Source organism: Bactrocera latifrons, unplaced genomic scaffold (genome assembly GCF_001853355.1).
Source record: "Bactrocera latifrons isolate USDA-ARS-PBARC rearing strain unplaced genomic scaffold, ASM185335v1 scaffold_0, whole genome shotgun sequence".
In the NCBI taxonomy this organism is placed as follows: domain Eukaryota; kingdom Metazoa; phylum Arthropoda; class Insecta; order Diptera; family Tephritidae; genus Bactrocera; species Bactrocera latifrons.
This window is the reverse complement of record NW_017534406.1, coordinates 5,080,376-5,098,736: the sequence shown is the minus strand read 5'-3', so window position 1 is coordinate 5,098,736 and position 18,361 is coordinate 5,080,376. Positions and strand designations below refer to the sequence as shown.

General features: G+C 35.8%; 3 protein-coding genes across 6 annotated transcripts; 2 read left to right on the top strand and 1 right to left on the bottom strand.

Annotated features, from left to right (window-relative positions):
- Positions 1-1,116: 1,116 nt before the first annotated feature.
- LOC108974984 (zinc finger protein 569-like) lies at positions 1,117-12,624 on the bottom strand. 3 transcript variants are annotated; one of them, XM_018943201.1, is made up of 7 exons: positions 12,268-12,624; positions 11,961-12,202; positions 11,771-11,888; positions 11,568-11,714; positions 11,091-11,480; positions 10,466-11,036; positions 1,117-1,596 (listed from the first exon to the last, which is right to left on the bottom strand). In XM_018943201.1, the coding sequence occupies exons 1-7, from the start codon at positions 12,464-12,466 to the stop codon at positions 1,425-1,427; spliced, it is 1,839 nt and encodes a 612-aa protein (XP_018798746.1). In that variant the 5' UTR covers positions 12,467-12,624; the 3' UTR covers positions 1,117-1,424. The 3 variants fall into 3 exon arrangements, with proteins under 3 accessions (XP_018798746.1, XP_018798837.1, XP_018798915.1); XM_018943292.1 differs by lacking the exon at positions 1,117-1,596 and adding an exon at positions 4,323-5,337; XM_018943370.1 differs by lacking the exon at positions 1,117-1,596 and adding an exon at positions 9,729-10,406.
- LOC108975142 (transcription factor 15) lies at positions 5,683-9,661 on the top strand. Of its 2 annotated transcripts, none has more exons than XM_018943491.1 (3): positions 5,683-5,908; positions 9,084-9,214; positions 9,286-9,661. In XM_018943491.1, exons 1-3 carry the CDS (start codon positions 5,751-5,753, stop codon positions 9,408-9,410), a joined length of 414 nt encoding a protein of 137 aa, XP_018799036.1. In that variant the 5' UTR covers positions 5,683-5,750; the 3' UTR covers positions 9,411-9,661. The 2 variants fall into 2 exon arrangements, with proteins under 2 accessions (XP_018799036.1, XP_018799114.1); XM_018943569.1 differs by having other exon boundaries at positions 5,685-5,905.
- Positions 12,625-13,290: 666 nt separating the features above from the next.
- LOC108967466 (protein BUD31 homolog) lies at positions 13,291-13,996 on the top strand. The gene is made up of 2 exons (XM_018930939.1): positions 13,291-13,518; positions 13,585-13,996. The coding sequence occupies exons 1-2, from the start codon at positions 13,425-13,427 to the stop codon at positions 13,923-13,925; spliced, it is 435 nt and encodes a 144-aa protein (XP_018786484.1). The 5' UTR covers positions 13,291-13,424; the 3' UTR covers positions 13,926-13,996.
- The last annotated feature ends 4,365 nt before the right edge of the window (positions 13,997-18,361 follow it).

The window sequence follows — 18,361 nt, the reverse complement described above, 5'->3', positions numbered from 1 at the left end:
CAAATTTTCTCCATTTTATTCAACACCACACAATTCCCGTTCGTTTGACACCAAAACCTTCAAAATCGGTTAAGATTTGCCGAAATTGCTAAAAAATAACTTCTGGTCACTCTACCAGCACGTGTCTGCGTTTTTCGACAATTTCATAAACATCACATTTCACCAGGCGACCATAAATGCCCAGCAGGTCGCTGCTGCAAAAAATAAATAACATTTTGTAGCATACCCCAAAGGCGCACGCAACTCCTGTAAATGGCGGATATAGCAGTGCAATCGTTGAATTCGCTATAACTTTGGTTAATGCCAACCGATTTTGAAGATTCTTGCGGCAAACGACAGGTTGATGCCTTAAGCAGGTATTAGTATAAAGTACTTGCTCTCATATAATACACACACATGGTAATTCAGCTTGCAGTATTTAGATAAAAAAAGTACACTGGTGCAGAATTTTGGTGACATGAAATGTTGTGTGGTAACAGATTTTACTTATAAAGCGTATCACAATGGATTAGCGGCATGAAGAACATTTCATCTTGTTTAACAAATGTAATATTAGTAATTTTCGTCATAGAGTTCTGTCACTATTTCATTGTTGATATTTATTTTATTTGTGATTCGTTAACATTGAATAGCAGCTTATTGAATTGCTGCACACTTGTCCTTTAATTCGGTGCCTCATTGGTCGCAATCGGTTTTGAATTATAGAAGTTATTCGCATAAACGTCGCAGCATCCTTTACTTCCGGCAGTCCTGCAGCTGCCGGTAAGGCAGTTAACATTAGCGCCTTTCGGATAGGCTACAGGAATTTGAATTATTTTGTGGCAGCTGCCTACTGCACGTTTATGGGTGCCTGGTAGAAATTAGGAATTTGTGATCAGCACAAAAAATTTTTCCAGCGTGGCTGGGGTGACCAGACTAAATTTTTTGTAAAACTACAGGAAAAGGCCGTCTTTGGTATTTTGAAATCTCTTTCACAATAATGTGGTGGTAATTTTGAGTTATGATTTTTTATAAAATAATTTATGTTTCATTATACTCACTTTTAGCACATATTTTTTGGAAATAAAATAATTTCTTTACTTTATGCGTTTTTTATTGAAATTTTTTGGTCTCTAATGATAGGCGCAACTATTTACTAGTATTTTTATTTATTAATTCAATTTTTGTCTTATAGCTTATGAAACGTCTGCTGAGGTTAAGTTTCTTACTATATACTTTTATTAAGATATCATCTCACCGATCGATAGTTGAGAAACTGGGACACACACACACATCATCGGTATATGAAGCTGAAAGAAAAATTAAAACAATTCCTTGAATTTTCGGCACTAAAAATCAATCGTTAATACTTGTATATTATTTTTTAAAATTAGAGCAAATTCGAAGATTTACTACTTGCCTTTGGTGCAACAAAAATTTATTACTTATGCTTGGTGCAGCATGCTGCGTGAGTACAGAAACAAATGAATCACCCGATAGTGAAAATCGTCGCAATCACGAATAAAATACTGTATGTGCCACCGCTTTGCTCGTACACTTATATTGTTGTGGATGCGCTGAAAAGGCTTCATTAAGTTTGTCACAAAGTTGTTACTCCTAGAAGGAAAAGTTGGAGGCCTTATAATAATATAATAAAAAAACGTTGACCTATTAGTTTACCTTTACTGAAGGGAATAAAAAGGAGCCATTCGGTTCTAAACCAGTACTTTACGGTGGATAAGTCATTAAATTGCAGGTGTGAGTGCTCAAAAATGCACTTATTTCAGTCGATGTTTGAGAGCTCGCGTTATCGTGACAAAGAGTGATCTGTCTTCGGCGGTTGGTTTTCACTCAGAATTTACTGTTCTGTGTGGTTCTTGTGGTATAGTGGCGACATGTCCAGCTGTTTCAAAAAGCAGGCACATTTTTGCTTGAAAGTGCTACGCACAAACTTCGCTGACGAACAGTGCGTCATCTGACACAATTTCATAGATTTTTAACACTTCTCCTGATCAATCGGCACCAGCCTTTTGAACGATCGACAATTTGTACGTGACCCAATGGGAAGAAATATTCAATCAAATGTTCATGCAATATTAAATGTATGCTAGTTCCACTATCTCTCAATATTAGTTTGAGTTTAGCATTACATATATATTAGTTTCCGGCACAATTAGTGATTTTGGGCGACCTTCACGATATCTGTCTTGAAGTGATCTACGACTTCGATTGAATACGAAATCGGTAAACACTGGTTCTTGATGAAGTTTCATCGCTAAAAATTGATTTAAGTTCATCAACGTCGAAATCGCGCAAAAATGTTCATGATTAAATTCCATTTTTGGCCGAGGTGAATACTTCAAGTTACTGTAAACTACATAAGTAGCGGCTGTATTCCAAAACATTTTGAATATGTATAACATCCAAAATGTCAAACTTTACGATGTCACGATGAGTTGTCAGTTGACAGACTGAACAGAAAAATTTACAAATTTCCAACATCGAAAAATTATTATTTCAGATGAAGCCAATTTCTCTCGCTGTTGGGGTGAGTCAGGAATCGCAATTGCATCCACAATAATTCACCTTTTGTGCGCGTTGTGGTGTGACGGCATTATCGGGCCTTATTTCTTTCGAAATGAGGCAGGAAACGCCGTTAACATCAATAGTGAGCATTATAATACTATGCTAACTGACTTTTTTCTCGTAATTTAATGAAATTGATGCTGGCGATTTCTATTTCCAACAAGACGTGCGCCGTTCGGTTAGTTTCTATGGTAGCTATTTGTTATTTTAGTTCCACTGGGCTAGACAGAGTCCGTTGTGGTTTACATGAGTCCTGCCTCCGAAGGCCTAACCTCATGGCGCTTTCTATTGCTGGAAGCACATGGATCAATACAATGCGTTGATCAGCGGCCCAAAGCATAAGTACATTCAGCACTCATACTTTGGAGAACCAACTTTTGGTTCGGGTGGAAAGAAACACCCTAGCCGCTGGGCTGGACAGTAATTTCTGCCGCATTTTGTGAAGATATGTTGTCAAAAAAGAAAGTTTTCCTCCATACAAGGACTGGCGCTTTGGTCGAACTTCGCTGGACAACCGATCAGACTCCATGAATCCATGTTTCATTTTTGGCCACAAATCGCCACTGAAACTCGTTCCTACTGGTGATCCAATTAGATGCACTTTTTCAATATCATTAATTTGACAGATAAGAGAAGAGATAAGATTTTGGAGAGTCGATTCGGCGACTGCGGCTCAACTTGGACTGACGTATGGAACGACAGTGCGTTAGTCTAATCCTGTGAGGATAAGTAAAGTGTAAAGTCTATGCGAACAATCTCGCTTCGATTCAGGCTTTGGAGCAAAACATCACGCGTATCATTCGCCACTTACCAGTCGAAAATTCGACTCAACGGTGGGACCATCTGAGACATAGACGCGGCCAACATTTGAAAGAAATATACTTCAAAAAATAAATGCCAAGGAATCTTCTTTTGAATGATACACATTTCCCATCAAATTTGAAGTTTCTGTGCTTTTTTTTTTATACCCTGAACATAGTATATTAGTTTGTCACGAAGTTTGTAACACCCAGAAATAAGCGTCGGATACCTATAAAGTATATATATATAAATGATCAGTATATTGAGCTGAATCGATTTAGCCATGTCCGTCTGTCCGTCTGTTTGTATATATACAATCTAGTCGCTAAGTCGTTTTGAAATTTTGTAAGTAATTTTCTCTTCAGGAAGCTGCTCATTTGTCGGAACCGCCGATATCGGACGACTATAACATATAGCTACCATACAAACTGAACGATCGGAATAATATGCTTGTATGGAAAACTTTCACATTTGACAAGATATATTCACGAAATTTGGTATATATTATTTTCTAAGGCAATAATGTAATCTGCGAAGAAATTGGTTAGATCGGTTAACTATAGCATATAGCTGCCATACAAACTGAACGATCGGAATCAAGTTCTTGTATGGAAAACTTTCACATTTGACAAGATATATTCACGAAATTTAGTATATATTATTTTCTAAGGCAGTAATGTAATTTGCGAAGAAATTGGTTAGATCGGTTAACTATAGCATATAGCTGCCATACAAACTGAACGATCGGAATCATATGCTTGTATGGAAAACTTTCACATTTGGCGTTATATCTTCACGAAATTTGACATGGATTACTGCTTAAGGTAATAACATAATTTCCGAAAAAATTGTTCAGTTCGGATTACTATAGCATATAGCTTCCATACAAACTGGACACTTAGTTACTAAAAGAAATGCACCTCTGAAGGGTATATTAGGTTCGGTGCAGCCGAAATTAACGTTTTTTCTTGTTTTTTCTTTCAAGTTGGGAACCTTGAAATGTATCACCCTTTAGTTACACATGGTTATGGATTGTGCAATTTCGAAAAGACAACAATATACAAGTGTTAAAGTACCAACCGCTATGCTTCTCAGCAAGTGCAAACACATGTCAAAACAAACCATTTCCATGTCCACTTCAAAAGGGCACGCTCCCTACTGTGACAGGGCAATTTAAGAAAATCAACACGCTCTCAACCCAAGTCATAAAAGAGCTAAGTTGACGTCACCACAAAACAATTCTCACTTCATTAAGGAATAAATGCTTTATTTATGCGCGCTTATCAGCACTTTATCAGAGATACGCTTCTTTTTTAATTAATGGCGATACACAAGCTGCTGCATGCTGGAATGCTTGAGCCACAAACACTACATAGAACCAAATATGTGGGAGTAACAGTAAGCAACGCAATTTAATTTAGCGTAATAATTGAAAATCAAGAGCGCAAATGAGCGATTAAGGTTTAAGTGGATATACAAGCTGTTGTTCTTGTTGCTGTTAAGCATGTTACACAGTTTCTGGTGATCGCGTGAGGAAGTGCGACGGGTAGCCTGCTGTGCGCATATCCGCAAAATAAGTGCCAAAGCAACTGTCGAAGCGCGGAAGAGAGGAAAAAGAAAATGTGATAATACAACCTTAACACAGAACAAAGAATTTTCACAGGCCGTTCTAGTTGTGGTCAAATATTTAGACTCCTACAAGTGCATAGGCATGTCCCTGTAAACAGCATTGTTGTTGCTGTGCACATAATTACATACGCTTACATACAAACATGCATGGTTTATGGTCAATTTGTCGCCACTAACGACTTAATTCATTTCACAGACAGTGCGCCACCAATGTACTCTCACCGCATCTCACTCGCATATCCAGCGCTACTGTTGTTGCTCAAATTATTAATTTTTTTAAGCGGCACACTAACGGCACTACAACTATAAAGACGTCTGCTTGATGGGAGGTGCAGAAGGAAGCTGCTGAAATAAGAGATCAGCGTTGATCATTAACTCATTGGTTAAAAAATGATGTGCACACACAAGCGCACACTCGTAAGCGTTAAAGACCGGCTGGCTGCTCGTTGAAAGTGGAAAACATTGAAAAGAACATCGTCATGACGAGCGGACGCGCATTTCTAACGTTTGCCTACAATTAGTTGCCAACCAATTGTCCAGCAGTGTCAATTAACTCAACTGGAAGTTACATTTTACAGAGCCGTTCAATTTATGTGCAAAATAATATACCTATATACTTAATGTATTGATAAATTGAATTGAAACAGTTCATCAATTAATAAATAAAAACTGTGCTCAATAAAAAAGTCGCTTCTCAATACTTAAAAATTGTAAAAATTATCATAGTAATTCTTCTTAAACTATTATATTCTATTATGGATTATGAGTTATTGCACAACTATCCATTGATGTTGGATATATTGTGTGAGCCGCAGAGCATTAGTCCTGCGCACTCGGATGTGTCCAACGGCAGCGAATCGGGCAAGCCACGACAAGAAGTAAATGCACGGGAGCGTAGCCGTACACAAAGGTTGTGAGTGAAAAAAGCTTTGATTTGTTTAGAATTTAAATATAATATAATAAGTATTATAATTAGTGTTATTTTTTCAAAATATAGTCTTTTTTTTTTACCAGTAACATAATTATTTAGAAATTTATGCTTCTATTATCTTCATTTATTTGATCAACACAGATCAGAATAAGCTTTTTGTAAAATACTTTAATATCATTCGTTGCCTCAAAATTTGTTGTTTCGTATTTATGTACATATGTACATATGTATGTATGTATATAAAAATCATAAATAACTAAAGTTTGATAAACCGTTTCTATTTGCCCATTTTTTTTTTTTTTGTTTTCGTTTGTTTTGTTTTTTTTTTGTATGACTGATTTAATTAACTGCTATACGAAGTAATAAGAGATCGAAATAACTTCAGTTGGAATTTATTATTTCTTTTTCAAACACATATCAATGAGTGAGTAATTCATATGAAATAGTTTGAGGTTAATGAATGTAAGCAAAAATATTAAATATTATATCGACCAAAGTTGTTTATGAAAGGATATCTGTTGGAAAAGTAATAACTTTTTTATGAAATTGAAAATTAAACAAGTAAGGAAGCACTAGGTTCGGGTGCAACCGAACATTTTATCTTGCAACTAACAAGAATCAAGTCCAGGAAATACTTTATGGGGTAAAACGTCAAAATGAGGATCGAAATCCAATCAATTTTATATATTAGGTTGTCAAAAAAGGTATTTTTTATTTATTATTTTTTTTTTTAATTTTATAACGGTTTGATGACTCATGCCCAGCTCTCGACCGATGCTACGGCTGCTACTATGCCGGTCTCTTTCGACCAATTCAGCGATTTTATCGCAATTTTCGACGACAGGCCTTCCGGAGCGTGNCCATCGTTGTGCGGTGGAAATGGAAACTGTATCGGGTCCATAAACTGCACAAATTTTATTGGCGGCTTGAGATGCATTTTTGCCTTTACCGTAGTAGTACTGTAAAATATGCCGTATTTTCTCTTTATTTTACTCCATGTTTGCGACGCTATAACTCACGAACGACTTAAAAGAAACAATTGAAACAAACACGTGTTACCGCGTGAAATGAGCTTTCCAAAAAGGTATAGCATGACCCGAGGCGACGAATAAAACTAGAACTACGCGCTCTCAGCGCCAACTAGCGAAAATACTCCTATGTATACTGACAGACAGATTTTAGTATATGGAAGTTGGGGTAGTATCGACCAGGTTTTATTTATTTTTCTCAATATCAATATTAACGTGGCATACATGCTAAAAAACCATCATATAGAATAGTCATCCGGATGTTCGAAAATCCTGATATTCTATTAAATATAGGGGCTAGGCTTAAATTTTCGCTAAAAATTTATCTATTTTAGGCACCAAAAATCACTGTTATGAGTAAAACACTCTCTCTCTCTCAATTTCATTGAGATAGCTCAAAGTTGCGGTACAAAGTCGGCCCGAAGTTCGATTACCTTTATATTAGGTATATGGGCGCTAATGGAAATATTGGTCCGATTCAAAATATTTCCGACATACAGACGTACTAATATTAGAGCAGTACTATTCCTGAATCACAATAAAATATCTCAGAAATGGACCAATATTTGACTTGCTTGGCTTGAATAATTTTGGTTGTATTTGGCTATTTTATCGGTCATATATTATGTTAAGACTTTGAAAAAGTGCGCGTGGCCTCGCCACCTGACAAGTTTAATGTACATATCCCACTAACCACTTAAAATAAATCAACTAAACTTTCTCGGGAAATTTTTTTTAGTACCTTTAATTAAACCCCGCTCACTGCCCATATGAAAGTAATAAATGAAACTATCAGACAACAACAAAAAACAACTTCTATCTGATACTAATCAGGCCAATTTATATAATATTATACCTTTTAGGATAAAACTAGACAAAAAGTGCCTTTAACGTTACCAATAGCCAAAAATTGTAAAAATCGCATAACATCTTTTTATTGAATATATCGGTCAAACTGCGAGATACAATTTTGAAATTCGGAGAAAATCCTTTTATGATAATAATAGGTCTATATAACAAAATGGGTTAAATCGGCACAATAGTTCTCCTAGCCCCTAAGTACTTAACGCAAAGATTTCTGAACTTTCGGTTGATTTTACACCGTATATATCGACCACGACGGTTGATTCTAAGTAACTGGAATGGAACGGAACGGATTTTTTTCCGGCCAAGAACTGTCAACTCCGCACGATTTTGCGAAATTACTTCAGGAATGTTGTTGTTGTAACGGTTATTTAATCCCCGCTATGACGGTAAGAATTATCTAAGTCGTCGTCGACGCCACCTAATGGGAGGCCCAATTACATTATTATTAATAATAATAATTTATTATTACTTAACTGATGTTTTCTGCCGCTACAACAACAAGCAATATATTCAGTTATCTTAATGAATTTGAGAGAGCATACATTTCGATACTGATAAGAGTGTATTTTTGTGCCGAAAACGGATTAAATGATGGCATGCGATGCACCTTAATGAAACTCAGTATCCCTTTCTGTTAGTAATATGTAGTAAAGCCGAAAATAGATAAAAATCAAGTCAATACTACAACTACCTCTCATATGCCTATTATAAGATTTTCAAACGCCAAAAATGTGTTCAATAGAAATTCAATACATATGATTAGAACACAATTAGTCCCAAATAAAAATCTTCCAGATATATATTGGAACTATATTGTGACCCTCCGACAAATTACTGATTTTCGCGTTTTTTTTTAGTGTTGATATTAACAAATCGGTAAAATGTTTTCTCCAAATTGGAACTAGATTACTTCAAAACTCTTCCTTTGAGAGTGAAGACCGCTTTGAATAACACCATTCTGAGAAAAACACGTTTCGCGTTCGATTTCAAAATTTGAGAGTATGTTTATTACGGTGTATGATGCTATCCGATAATGCAACAAAAAAATCGATTTCTCGAAAATTTCGCACTGAGACGATCCCTTAATTTACATTTCTTTTCAATGCGACTAAAGGCAAAGAATTCCATTTTGTATTATTTAAGTTCTATTATCGGGAATTTATTCGGACATGTCGCGTGCTTTTGCAGATCAAATTATATTCATAAAAAAATCAACATTTCCATTAAATATACAACTGATTTTGTTTATGAAATATTTCTAGTGTTAATTCCGCCTTTACAACGCTGCGCAGCTTGATACCGACCGAACCGGGTGATCGTAAATTATCAAAGATCGAAATATTGCGACTGGCTAAGAGTTACATAGCGCATCTAGATGCCGTTATAATGACGGGTATGCAACAAAATTTGATTTGGCATTTTAAAATACTAAAATTTAACTAAATGAAGAAAAATCTGTTACAGGCAATAGCGACAGACCGTGTGCAAATTATACCAGTCAACATCGATGCGAAAGTATGATGTCCAGCGACAAACCCAGATCAACTATTTGCACATTTTGCGCAACTTTAAGCACAAACAAAAGTTAGTCGAAGCAGCAGATATTTTAAAGGGCACATATGGAAGAAAATGTGTATAAGTGTACATGCTTACATTAAAAATATTGCTCATATATCACACATTTAATATATATGTACCTACATATATAGATATGAGCTTATTTTTAATATATTTTTTATTATAATCAATAAAAGAATAGTACTAAAGTGGCTCTTCAATATCTGTCAAATTAAAATAAATAAATAAAGCGAACAAGGCAGAAAGGGGATAACAAATATTTTCACAGAAATTAACCTTAAGTATTGAGAGGTAAAATAAAAACAAATAATAACAATAAAAAAAAATTGTTCATTGTAATACTGTTTGCTATATTGAGGAACTCTTGTGCTTATATCTTTTAAGATATAAATAATAGATTATATAYATGTATGTATGTAAATATGTGAGCTTTTTTAAGGGGTGGGTAAGGGTTTCAAGCTAAAAAAATACTTTTTGCGAATTTATTTCTTAAATATGGATTGAATAATTTTATTCGGCTGCGTACTTTAGTTTATTTAATAATTTGTTTATTATGTAAGCTTTAATAAAATAAAAAAAATTTTATTCGGACCTTTGGTACATTATTGAATACAATTTTGACAATTTAGGGTATTTTTTCGTTGCTTTCTTCAAAGTCCGTGTTCACTATCATTTCAGAACTACTTGACTGATTCATTTCAAATTTGTGTCTGGGGGGGAAGCTCTGTTACCGGCTTATGCTTTAATATTTCGGCATGAAAAAATTACGCTATATTGTCAAAAGTATGCTCAATAAAGTACAAAAAGTTCGAATAAAAATTCGCAATCCATATTAAAGATATTAATTCGCAAAAAAAAAAGTATTTTTTACCCTCAAACCCTAACCGCTCCATTAAGCATTATTAACTCAACTCCAGGGCACTAAATCATTATCAAGTTGAGCAAAATCTTTTTCAGCTGTTGCATGTATTGGCTGGTCTTTTGACGAATCTTCAGCATTAGCAGAGCTTGAAACAAATAATTACAAAAACAAAGTATATGTAAACTAAAGAAGCATACGGCTTACCTGTTGAAATTGTAACACTTATCCACAAAATCACTTGCCACTGCTTCACTTAGCATACTTTTATCTGTTAATTTATACACAGTACAAACTTTCGATTTGCCTGCAACAGCAACACTTCCACATGCTGCAACATAAGTAACGTCAGTTAGCTGCGAGAATTTGGATACACTAGCCTTTTCAGCATGCTGTTGATTCATGTGCTTATTGAGATTTGCTTGGCGCACAAAGCGACTGGGACACAACTGACAGGAATACGGTTTATCGCCAGTGTGACTAAGTAAATGCGTATTCAAGTCGGTTTGACGTGCGTATTTTTTATCACAGTGCGGACATTGTATAGTTTTGTCCATATGATTAAGCTTCATATGTGTAGTCATCGACGAGTGCTGTATGAAACGTTTACCGCATATATCACAGCCATAAGGACGTTCGCCTGTGTGACGGCGCTGGTGACTTTTAAGCGTAGTTGGACGCAGAAAACGGTCTCCGCAAAACTTACACTCATACGGCCGTTCACCAGTATGCGTACGTATATGGTGTTTAAGCGCATAAATTGTCGAGTATGCTTTTGCTGTAATATATGGAGTTTAGTACATAAATAAAGTCAGAAGCAAACTTAACCTACGGCACATTGTGCAGAGGTAGTCCTTTTCACCAGTGTGCATGACCATGTGGTAGCGCAGCTTGGAAGCCGATATCATATGTTTACCACATACATGACACGGAAACATGCGTTTTGGTTTAGGTTTTTTCGATTTAAGTGACTTTTCAGGTGAGTGCTGTTCTTCTTGATCCTTTGCTTCTTCGTTTGCATGTTTTTCATCAGCGTTAGTTGGATTCAAACTCGAATTTTCATAGTCTTCATCGTTGATAACTTTTTTTGGAGCTTTACGTTGTTTATTTCTTCCACGTTTCTTTTTTGTTGTGCCACTTTTTGCTAGATGCACTTCCATGTGTGCCTTCAGACCAGCTGCAGTAAAATAGCGTTGTTCACAAATGGCACATTTGAATCGCCCTAAAATATGAGAAAAAAATAAATTAATATTTTCCACATGCTCCCTAAATTGTCTGGAGAGGTAGGAAAATTAATAATTACTGCAACCTTTTGGAAAAATGTGTGCTTCTGGCGTAAACATTGGATCGGCAATTTTCTCTTTAGTTGTATTTTCTTCAGCAATAAACTCGTCATCTTCATCGAATGAACATTGATCTTTTTCAATGGCGTTCCCAACTTCAGTTTGATTACCAGCTGAAATTCATAGTTTAAATATATGTTTAATGATTATATACATTCCAAATGCTTACTCATAAGTAATTTTAGAGGCTTCTCGTCTTCGCTGTCGTAAATAAAATCAGAGTAGGTTTGAGATAAGGTGGGTGATTCTAACTTGTTTATAGTTGTTGCAATTCCGGCTATTACTTCCTTAAAGGTAATAAAATTTGTAAATATTGTTTTTGTTTAAAGGCACAGCTTTTTAACACCGTGTGTACTAACATTGTCACTGTCAGACTCCTCCAGCGGATCTTTGTCACATTTCATCACTTGCGTACTGCATGCATCAATTATATCGCCATCAGCGAGAGCATAACCCAGCGCTCCACTATCAGGTAACTCAAATTCGGATGGTGATGGTACCCGGCGAGCATTTTCTTCGTTTTGCGCTCTTATCTGAGTAAGAAGTGTGTCAGCACTTTTCTTTGCTTTAATCCAAAAATCATAGGAATATTGAAGATCTCCTGAAAATATTATATTATTAGTTATTATCTATAAAATATGGCGCATTGCCTTAGGTTTAACTCACGACTACAGCTATTACACAGCCACTCGGGCAAGCCATCCACGCCAATTTCAACTTCCAATTGTGTACAATTCTTGTAAGCCTCGGCATATGTTACAGATGCCTGTTCCGCATTTATTGGAAAAACTTCTAGTAGTGAAACATGTCTGCTTTTACATTTCCTCAGACAGACTCGACAAATCAGTTGTATATTCTTTGACATATTCCTGTATATTACTAACTTTTTTTGCCATCACCTATCCATTATCTCATTGGACTCCATGGATTTGGAGATAAATCATTTATTTACGAAAAATAAGCTTATTCAAACAAATTATATTCAACCGAAAACAAAATAAAGCAGATAATTTACTCTTATCTTTAAACAATTGTTGACATTTTAAAAATGTATATTGTTTTTGTTGGCGCACTGCTGTCACAATTCTGGTTGCGGTCTTAATTAACTGTTCTCAATAAACAAAATCAGGATTGCCAATAATATTTGACGTCCAGAATAAAAATAACCCAACCTTACAAGAGGTATAACGAATTCACAAATACATTTTAATAAAAGATAGGAATAAAAAGAAAAAATGTAACAAATAATAACCCCTCGATGACCAGTTACTTAACTAATACTCATGTACTTTGCAAAAATACAACACAACTTATAGATATCGCGGTTAAAAACAAAAAGCAGTGTCTACCAACAATTTATTTAATCCTATATAAAATCAATAGTTTCAATATTTTTGTCGCTCAAGTAACAAAACATTTTTAATTCCATGTAATTGTTTTCCTTTCAGTTATTATTTAATAAAAAGATAATAGAGATTTCTGTTAAAGTTTCTATGAATTCCTTATCACCCAATACATAATTTTAACCGAAAGTAAAAGTTAGCTTATGCTATAATTCTTTCAATATATCGGAGTTTAGGTAGCCATGACTTGCTGAGCTGTACATAATGAAATTCAGCTGGGAACAGTTGCAAATATGTAAATATAAATGCAACCATGTGGCAACTGCACGGTGTCTAGAAACAGCTGTTAATTTCGTTGTTATTTCGTTTCGCACTGCATTCAGTTTTAGACTATCGTGTCAAATATTGAAATAATATCGAAAATTTATTAATGCAGAGATAAAACTAAATCGTAAAGCTACCAAATACATAAGATTGAAAATGCCGAAAGTACGTAGAAGCCGCAAGCCTCCTCCAGATGGCTGGGAGTTGATCGAACCGACGCTGGAAGAATTGGAGCAAAAAATGCGTGAAGGTATATTTTTTTATTGTTTAACATAATCTCAAATATATTAATTAATTTAATTTTAATTATTCTTAGCTGAGACGGAACCGCATGAAGGAAAACGTATTACAGAATCATTATGGCCCATCTTCAAAATACATCATCAAAAGTCTCGATACATCTACGATTTGTTTTATAGGCGTAAAGCTATCAGCCGGGAGCTGTATGATTACTGTTTAAAAGAGAAAATAGCAGATGCAAATTTAATTGCAAAATGGAAAAAATCAGGATATGAGAATTTATGCTGTTTGCGTTGCATACAAACTCGTGATACAAATTTCGGTACAAATTGCATATGCCGCGTACCAAAATCGAAATTAGAGGAAGGACGAATTGTTGAATGTGTGCATTGTGGCTGCCGAGGTTGTTCGGGATAATAAAAGAAAAATACAAAATTTTTAGTTGATAGTGCATAAAATAATTAATGTGTCAAGGCAAAACATTAATAAATAAATGACTTACTTTTGAAGAAATGAAAAATACGGAAAGTTTTCTATTTCTATAAAGTAATTTAATTATTGGTAATATGATTTGAATATTTGGAGCCTGTCGCAGAACCAACAATTTGCACAAAAAGATACACCCATGTTCCATAATGCGACAAATAGCCTCAGTTTGACCCTTGGGAGGTTGATTGCATATTTAAATCTGACTACTCCTACTACTCCGGACCCACCGCAATGAAGGGTTCAGGTCCTACAGCTAGCATTATGATATCATGATATGACGTTCCCACGACAGTCGGGTCTACGAAAACCGGAACGGACCCGGATTTTTATCCGGCCAAGGACTGTCAACTCGGCAGAATTTTTGCCGTTACAACAACAAGAACATATTATGACATGTTGTGCTTTGATAACACTCTCCATGGGGTAGGTTCACAACCCACATTTTCGATATATACTATAAATTGCTGGTAATAATACACTCTAAGAAAGACTCATATCGTGCGTTCCAGTCCTGAAGCTGCAGCACTTTTATTAGGCTGACGCTCCCTTGTCTTCTACTTCTGGCGCGAACCTATCGAAAAGGAAGGCTGTGATGACACCCTCCATTGTGAGATCATTCTATTCATTGGCTCTCCCTTCTACTTATTGTAACGTAAGTGGATTCACAACCCACATTTTCGATATTTAAGTTGTTAGTACGGATATACTCTAAGAGAGACTCACTTCGTGTGTTGCAGCCGAGGAACAGGGTCAGCTTGTGTCGTCTGCAGTATTTCATCAGGTTGTTCACAGCTTCTGGGGTCCTGTGGATGCCTCTTCCGAATAGTCTGCAGGCTGTTCCGCTCCTTCGCTGTTCTTGACTTGCACATCAACTAGGTCCTGTTCAGCCGAGGGTGACGCTGTATGGTGCAGGCTCTCTAGGGCAACTTCCATGTTGACGGCCACTACAAGAACGTCCAACGGACGTGGATTTGGCACCTTTACGTTCTTTTAATACAGGGGAGGTACTAGTGCCTCTAACTCTGTTGTAATTACGGTTGTCTTTAGTCGTTATCATGCATATGCAGAATCTAAAAACATTTCAGAGCCAACAATTAAATACAGATAATGGAACTTCAACTTATAATTTTTATATTTATAATGAACTTTATTGAGCCAAATATATTTTGTACCATATATATATTTTACACCATAGTAGACGATTTTTTGCCATTTTTCCGCTAGAGACATTATTCCATCAGTGTAAAACTTTTCTAGTTTCTCCTAGAAAAACTCTGAGAGAGAAATTTTCACATGCTTCTCTTGAAGCCAACTTTACTCTATTAAGGGAGCTCTATATGGACCGAAACAAATGGTAGTTAGATGGTGCAAGGTCAGGGCTATATGGTGGATGCATAAAAACTTCCCAGCCAAGCTTTTCCAGTTTTTGCCAAGTCATCACAGACGAAGTCCTTTGTGTTGGTCTATTCTGGCTATTTTTTTCGATTTTTTCTCATCAGTTGTTGGCAGTAAAATGTAGAATCAATCGCTCGACCAGGCCGAAGCAGCTCATAGTGAATGATTCCATTCCAGTCCCACCAAATAGTCGGCATAACCTTTCGAGGCGTCAATCCTGGCTTTTCGACCATTCGTTGAGTTTCTACTTTATGATGAAAGTTAAGTTCCTTAGCGATGTCACAGTTGCTTATGTGACGGTCCTGGTCAATCTTTTCTATAACTTCATCGACTTTTTTAACACTTTTTTAACTTAGATCGAACATAGCGACGTGCATCGAACGAACCATTGTTGTGCTACACGAACTGATAAGGTCTCCGTAAATTTCACAAATTTCATTGGTTGCTTGCTTAGCTTTCTTTCCCTTTTTATACAAAAATTTCAAAATACAGCGAATTTCTCAATTATTTTCACTAATTTTTGAAAAACTAACTTTTTTTCAACTTCCCTTAATTTAATTTTTTTTTTTTGGTTAAATAAAGCTTTAAATATCACCTTTCCAACACTGTATGGTATCACACAATATGATCGACTACTTAATATTTTCAAACCAAAATAGGTCTCAAAATCGGGTACCGTATGTTTCCAAATATAAAGCTTCATAATTCTTAATATTTATTTATAACTAGAATTCCAAAGAAAATAAAGAAACAAATTTAGAAAACTCTTATTTCAAAATTAAGTCAGCTTCTCACATAATTATAGAGGAAAAACTGATGCTCTTAAATTTTGTATAAGTAGATGCTACTAAAAATGTCTTCAAATTTCTCCCTGAAGTTCAAACATCCTATCTCCTTGCCACCACAAATACAGCAGCTGTTAAAAATTAATACCAGCTGTAGCATACTTGTATAAGTTATGCTTCAATTTGAAACTTAATTATCAAGCCAAAGACTTTTCCATTTAACGCTTTAATTTAATTTTAATGCCGAGCAAACACACTGACCTGTTTAGTCTCCCGTCTGAGTCGGCTAAGAGCTTTTGTGTAAATACCGCATAAAATCTCTACGAATCCACTGTCGTATTAGGCAAACAACGAAATTTTCATGTTGGAATTTTCATTGCTCAGAAATACATGATTTCCAGCATCAAATAATCAGTTTTCCCCACCAATTAATTCTATATATAATGACCAACGCGTAATACGAGCTTTACAAGTATTGCGCCCACAGTTTTCGATTTAAAAGTACGCGCATAGACATACCCTGTCGGGAAATGCAGTTGTTTGCGGAGGCGTTTCATTTTAAAGTGGCGAGTAGTAATATAATTCATGGTCTTTCTCTTCTTCGTGATCAGTGTGATGCCCTAGACAATCCTAACCTAATCAAGCGGTTCCTATTTCTATAGTTTCTATTTGGTACGAAGTAGTCAAAAATATGTCGCTCGATGTCAATTTAAGATAATCTATATTTAGAACTAATCATTTGTCTTTCCAGTTTCCTGCAGGGCACATAATTTCGCACACATTCATGTTTATTTTATCTGACTGCTCGGTTGTATGCGTTGGCGCCTGTAAATATGCTAACATCAGCGTAATTAAAAATCCATTTATAATCATTCTTCCAACCTCTTTACCCCACAGTCCGTGTATTTGGTTTTTGCCCTGTTAAGTTATTTGTTCAGTGATCATCGCGACTTGTTATGAGGCTGTGGCCGAGCAAATTAAGCTGGTTCTTGTTCGTTACTGTCAAATACTGACCTTAAGCAATTTTAATGAAGCTGCCGTCGGTTATTTAGGTTTCTGCATTAACATGTATTTGTCATGCTGCAGGACTTGTGAATTGTGGTACTCGCTAAGTCAATGGGGTTGTTAGACACACGCATATGCATAATATACACGCTTTAATATTAAATTTAGTTATTAGATGGGTTCTGCTAGTAAAACGACTCTGAAGTATTAAATGAGCTTAATTTTCTTAAGGCAACTCATTATTCGACATTTTTACTGCGAATTAAGAAAATTACCCACATGATCGTACGTTAGAAGTTAAAATTCAAGTATATGTCATAGTATGTCGACGCTTCCTCAATCTAACCAGAGACATTTAGTTCAGATCAGTTATGATGTATGGATTTAAACATTTGGTTTTGATGATTAAAAAAAACCGATTGGATTCAAATGAGAAAAAAGTACTTGTGACCATAGTCTGTTTTGAATCATTATTAAGAAGGATTCTTCGAAGTGTTATGTATGTACTTAGTTTGATAACAGTCCATACAATTGTCGGTATATTGATTGTACAAACAAAATAGAGACGCTACAAAAGTAGCTTATTCCCGTTCTTTTCACATTGTTCTTTAGTAAGGTTTAACCTTTCATCATGGAAAGATACGAGTCGAAATTATTAAAATTTACTACCGAAATTCGGAGTCAGTGGACTGAACTTTAAGAGCGCTACGTCCAATTTATGGTCGTCATAATCGTCCTGTCAGATCAATTATTGAGCGTGTAGTGGAAAAATTTGAATCCACAGGCACAGTACATAATGTTCCCGTGACAGCGAGACAAAGAAGTGCCCGTGAGAATATTGCTGCCGCTAATGCATCACTTTAGGAAGACCCATATCAGTCTCTCATCCATCGTTCTCAAGTGTTGGGCATCTCTGTGACGTCGTTGTGGCGAATTTTCCGAAAAGATCTTGTCCTACATATTTACAAGATCAAATTGACGCAAAAACTGGAGCTGATTGATCACCACCATCGTCGTATGTGCGTGAATTGGGCAAAATATGCGTTATTGGTTAGCCAGCAATCCACACGTACTCCATGAGTCACCATTGCATCCCGAAAAAATGAAGGCCCGGCAACGTCATTGGGCCGCACTTTTTCCATGATAATTAAGACCGGCACGTTACTGCGAATGAGAATC

Bases quoted from the DNA above. Each gene is read 5' to 3' on its own strand.
- LOC108975142 (XM_018943491.1), top strand. From the start codon at position 5,751: ATGGATTATGAGTTATTGCACAACTATCCATTGATGTTGGATATATTG. The intron at 5,909-9,083 runs GTGAGTGAAAAA...AAATATTTCTAG, and splicing joins CGTAGCCGTACACAAAGGTT to TGTTAATTCCGCCTTTACAA. The intron at 9,215-9,285 runs GTATGCAACAAA...AATCTGTTACAG, and splicing joins AGATGCCGTTATAATGACGG to GCAATAGCGACAGACCGTGT.
- LOC108974984 (XM_018943201.1), bottom strand. From the start codon at position 12,466: ATGTCAAAGAATATACAACTGATTTGTCGAGTCTGTCTGAGGAAATGT. The intron at 11,889-11,960 runs GTTAGTACACAC...ATTACCTTTAAG, and splicing joins AGGAGTCTGACAGTGACAAT to GAAGTAATAGCCGGAATTGC. The intron at 11,037-11,090 runs GTAGGTTAAGTT...CATATATTACAG, and splicing joins CTACCTCTGCACAATGTGCC to CAAAAGCATACTCGACAATT.
- LOC108967466 (XM_018930939.1), top strand. From the start codon at position 13,425: ATGCCGAAAGTACGTAGAAGCCGCAAGCCTCCTCCAGATGGCTGGGAG. The intron at 13,519-13,584 runs GTATATTTTTTT...AATTATTCTTAG, and splicing joins GGAGCAAAAAATGCGTGAAG to CTGAGACGGAACCGCATGAA.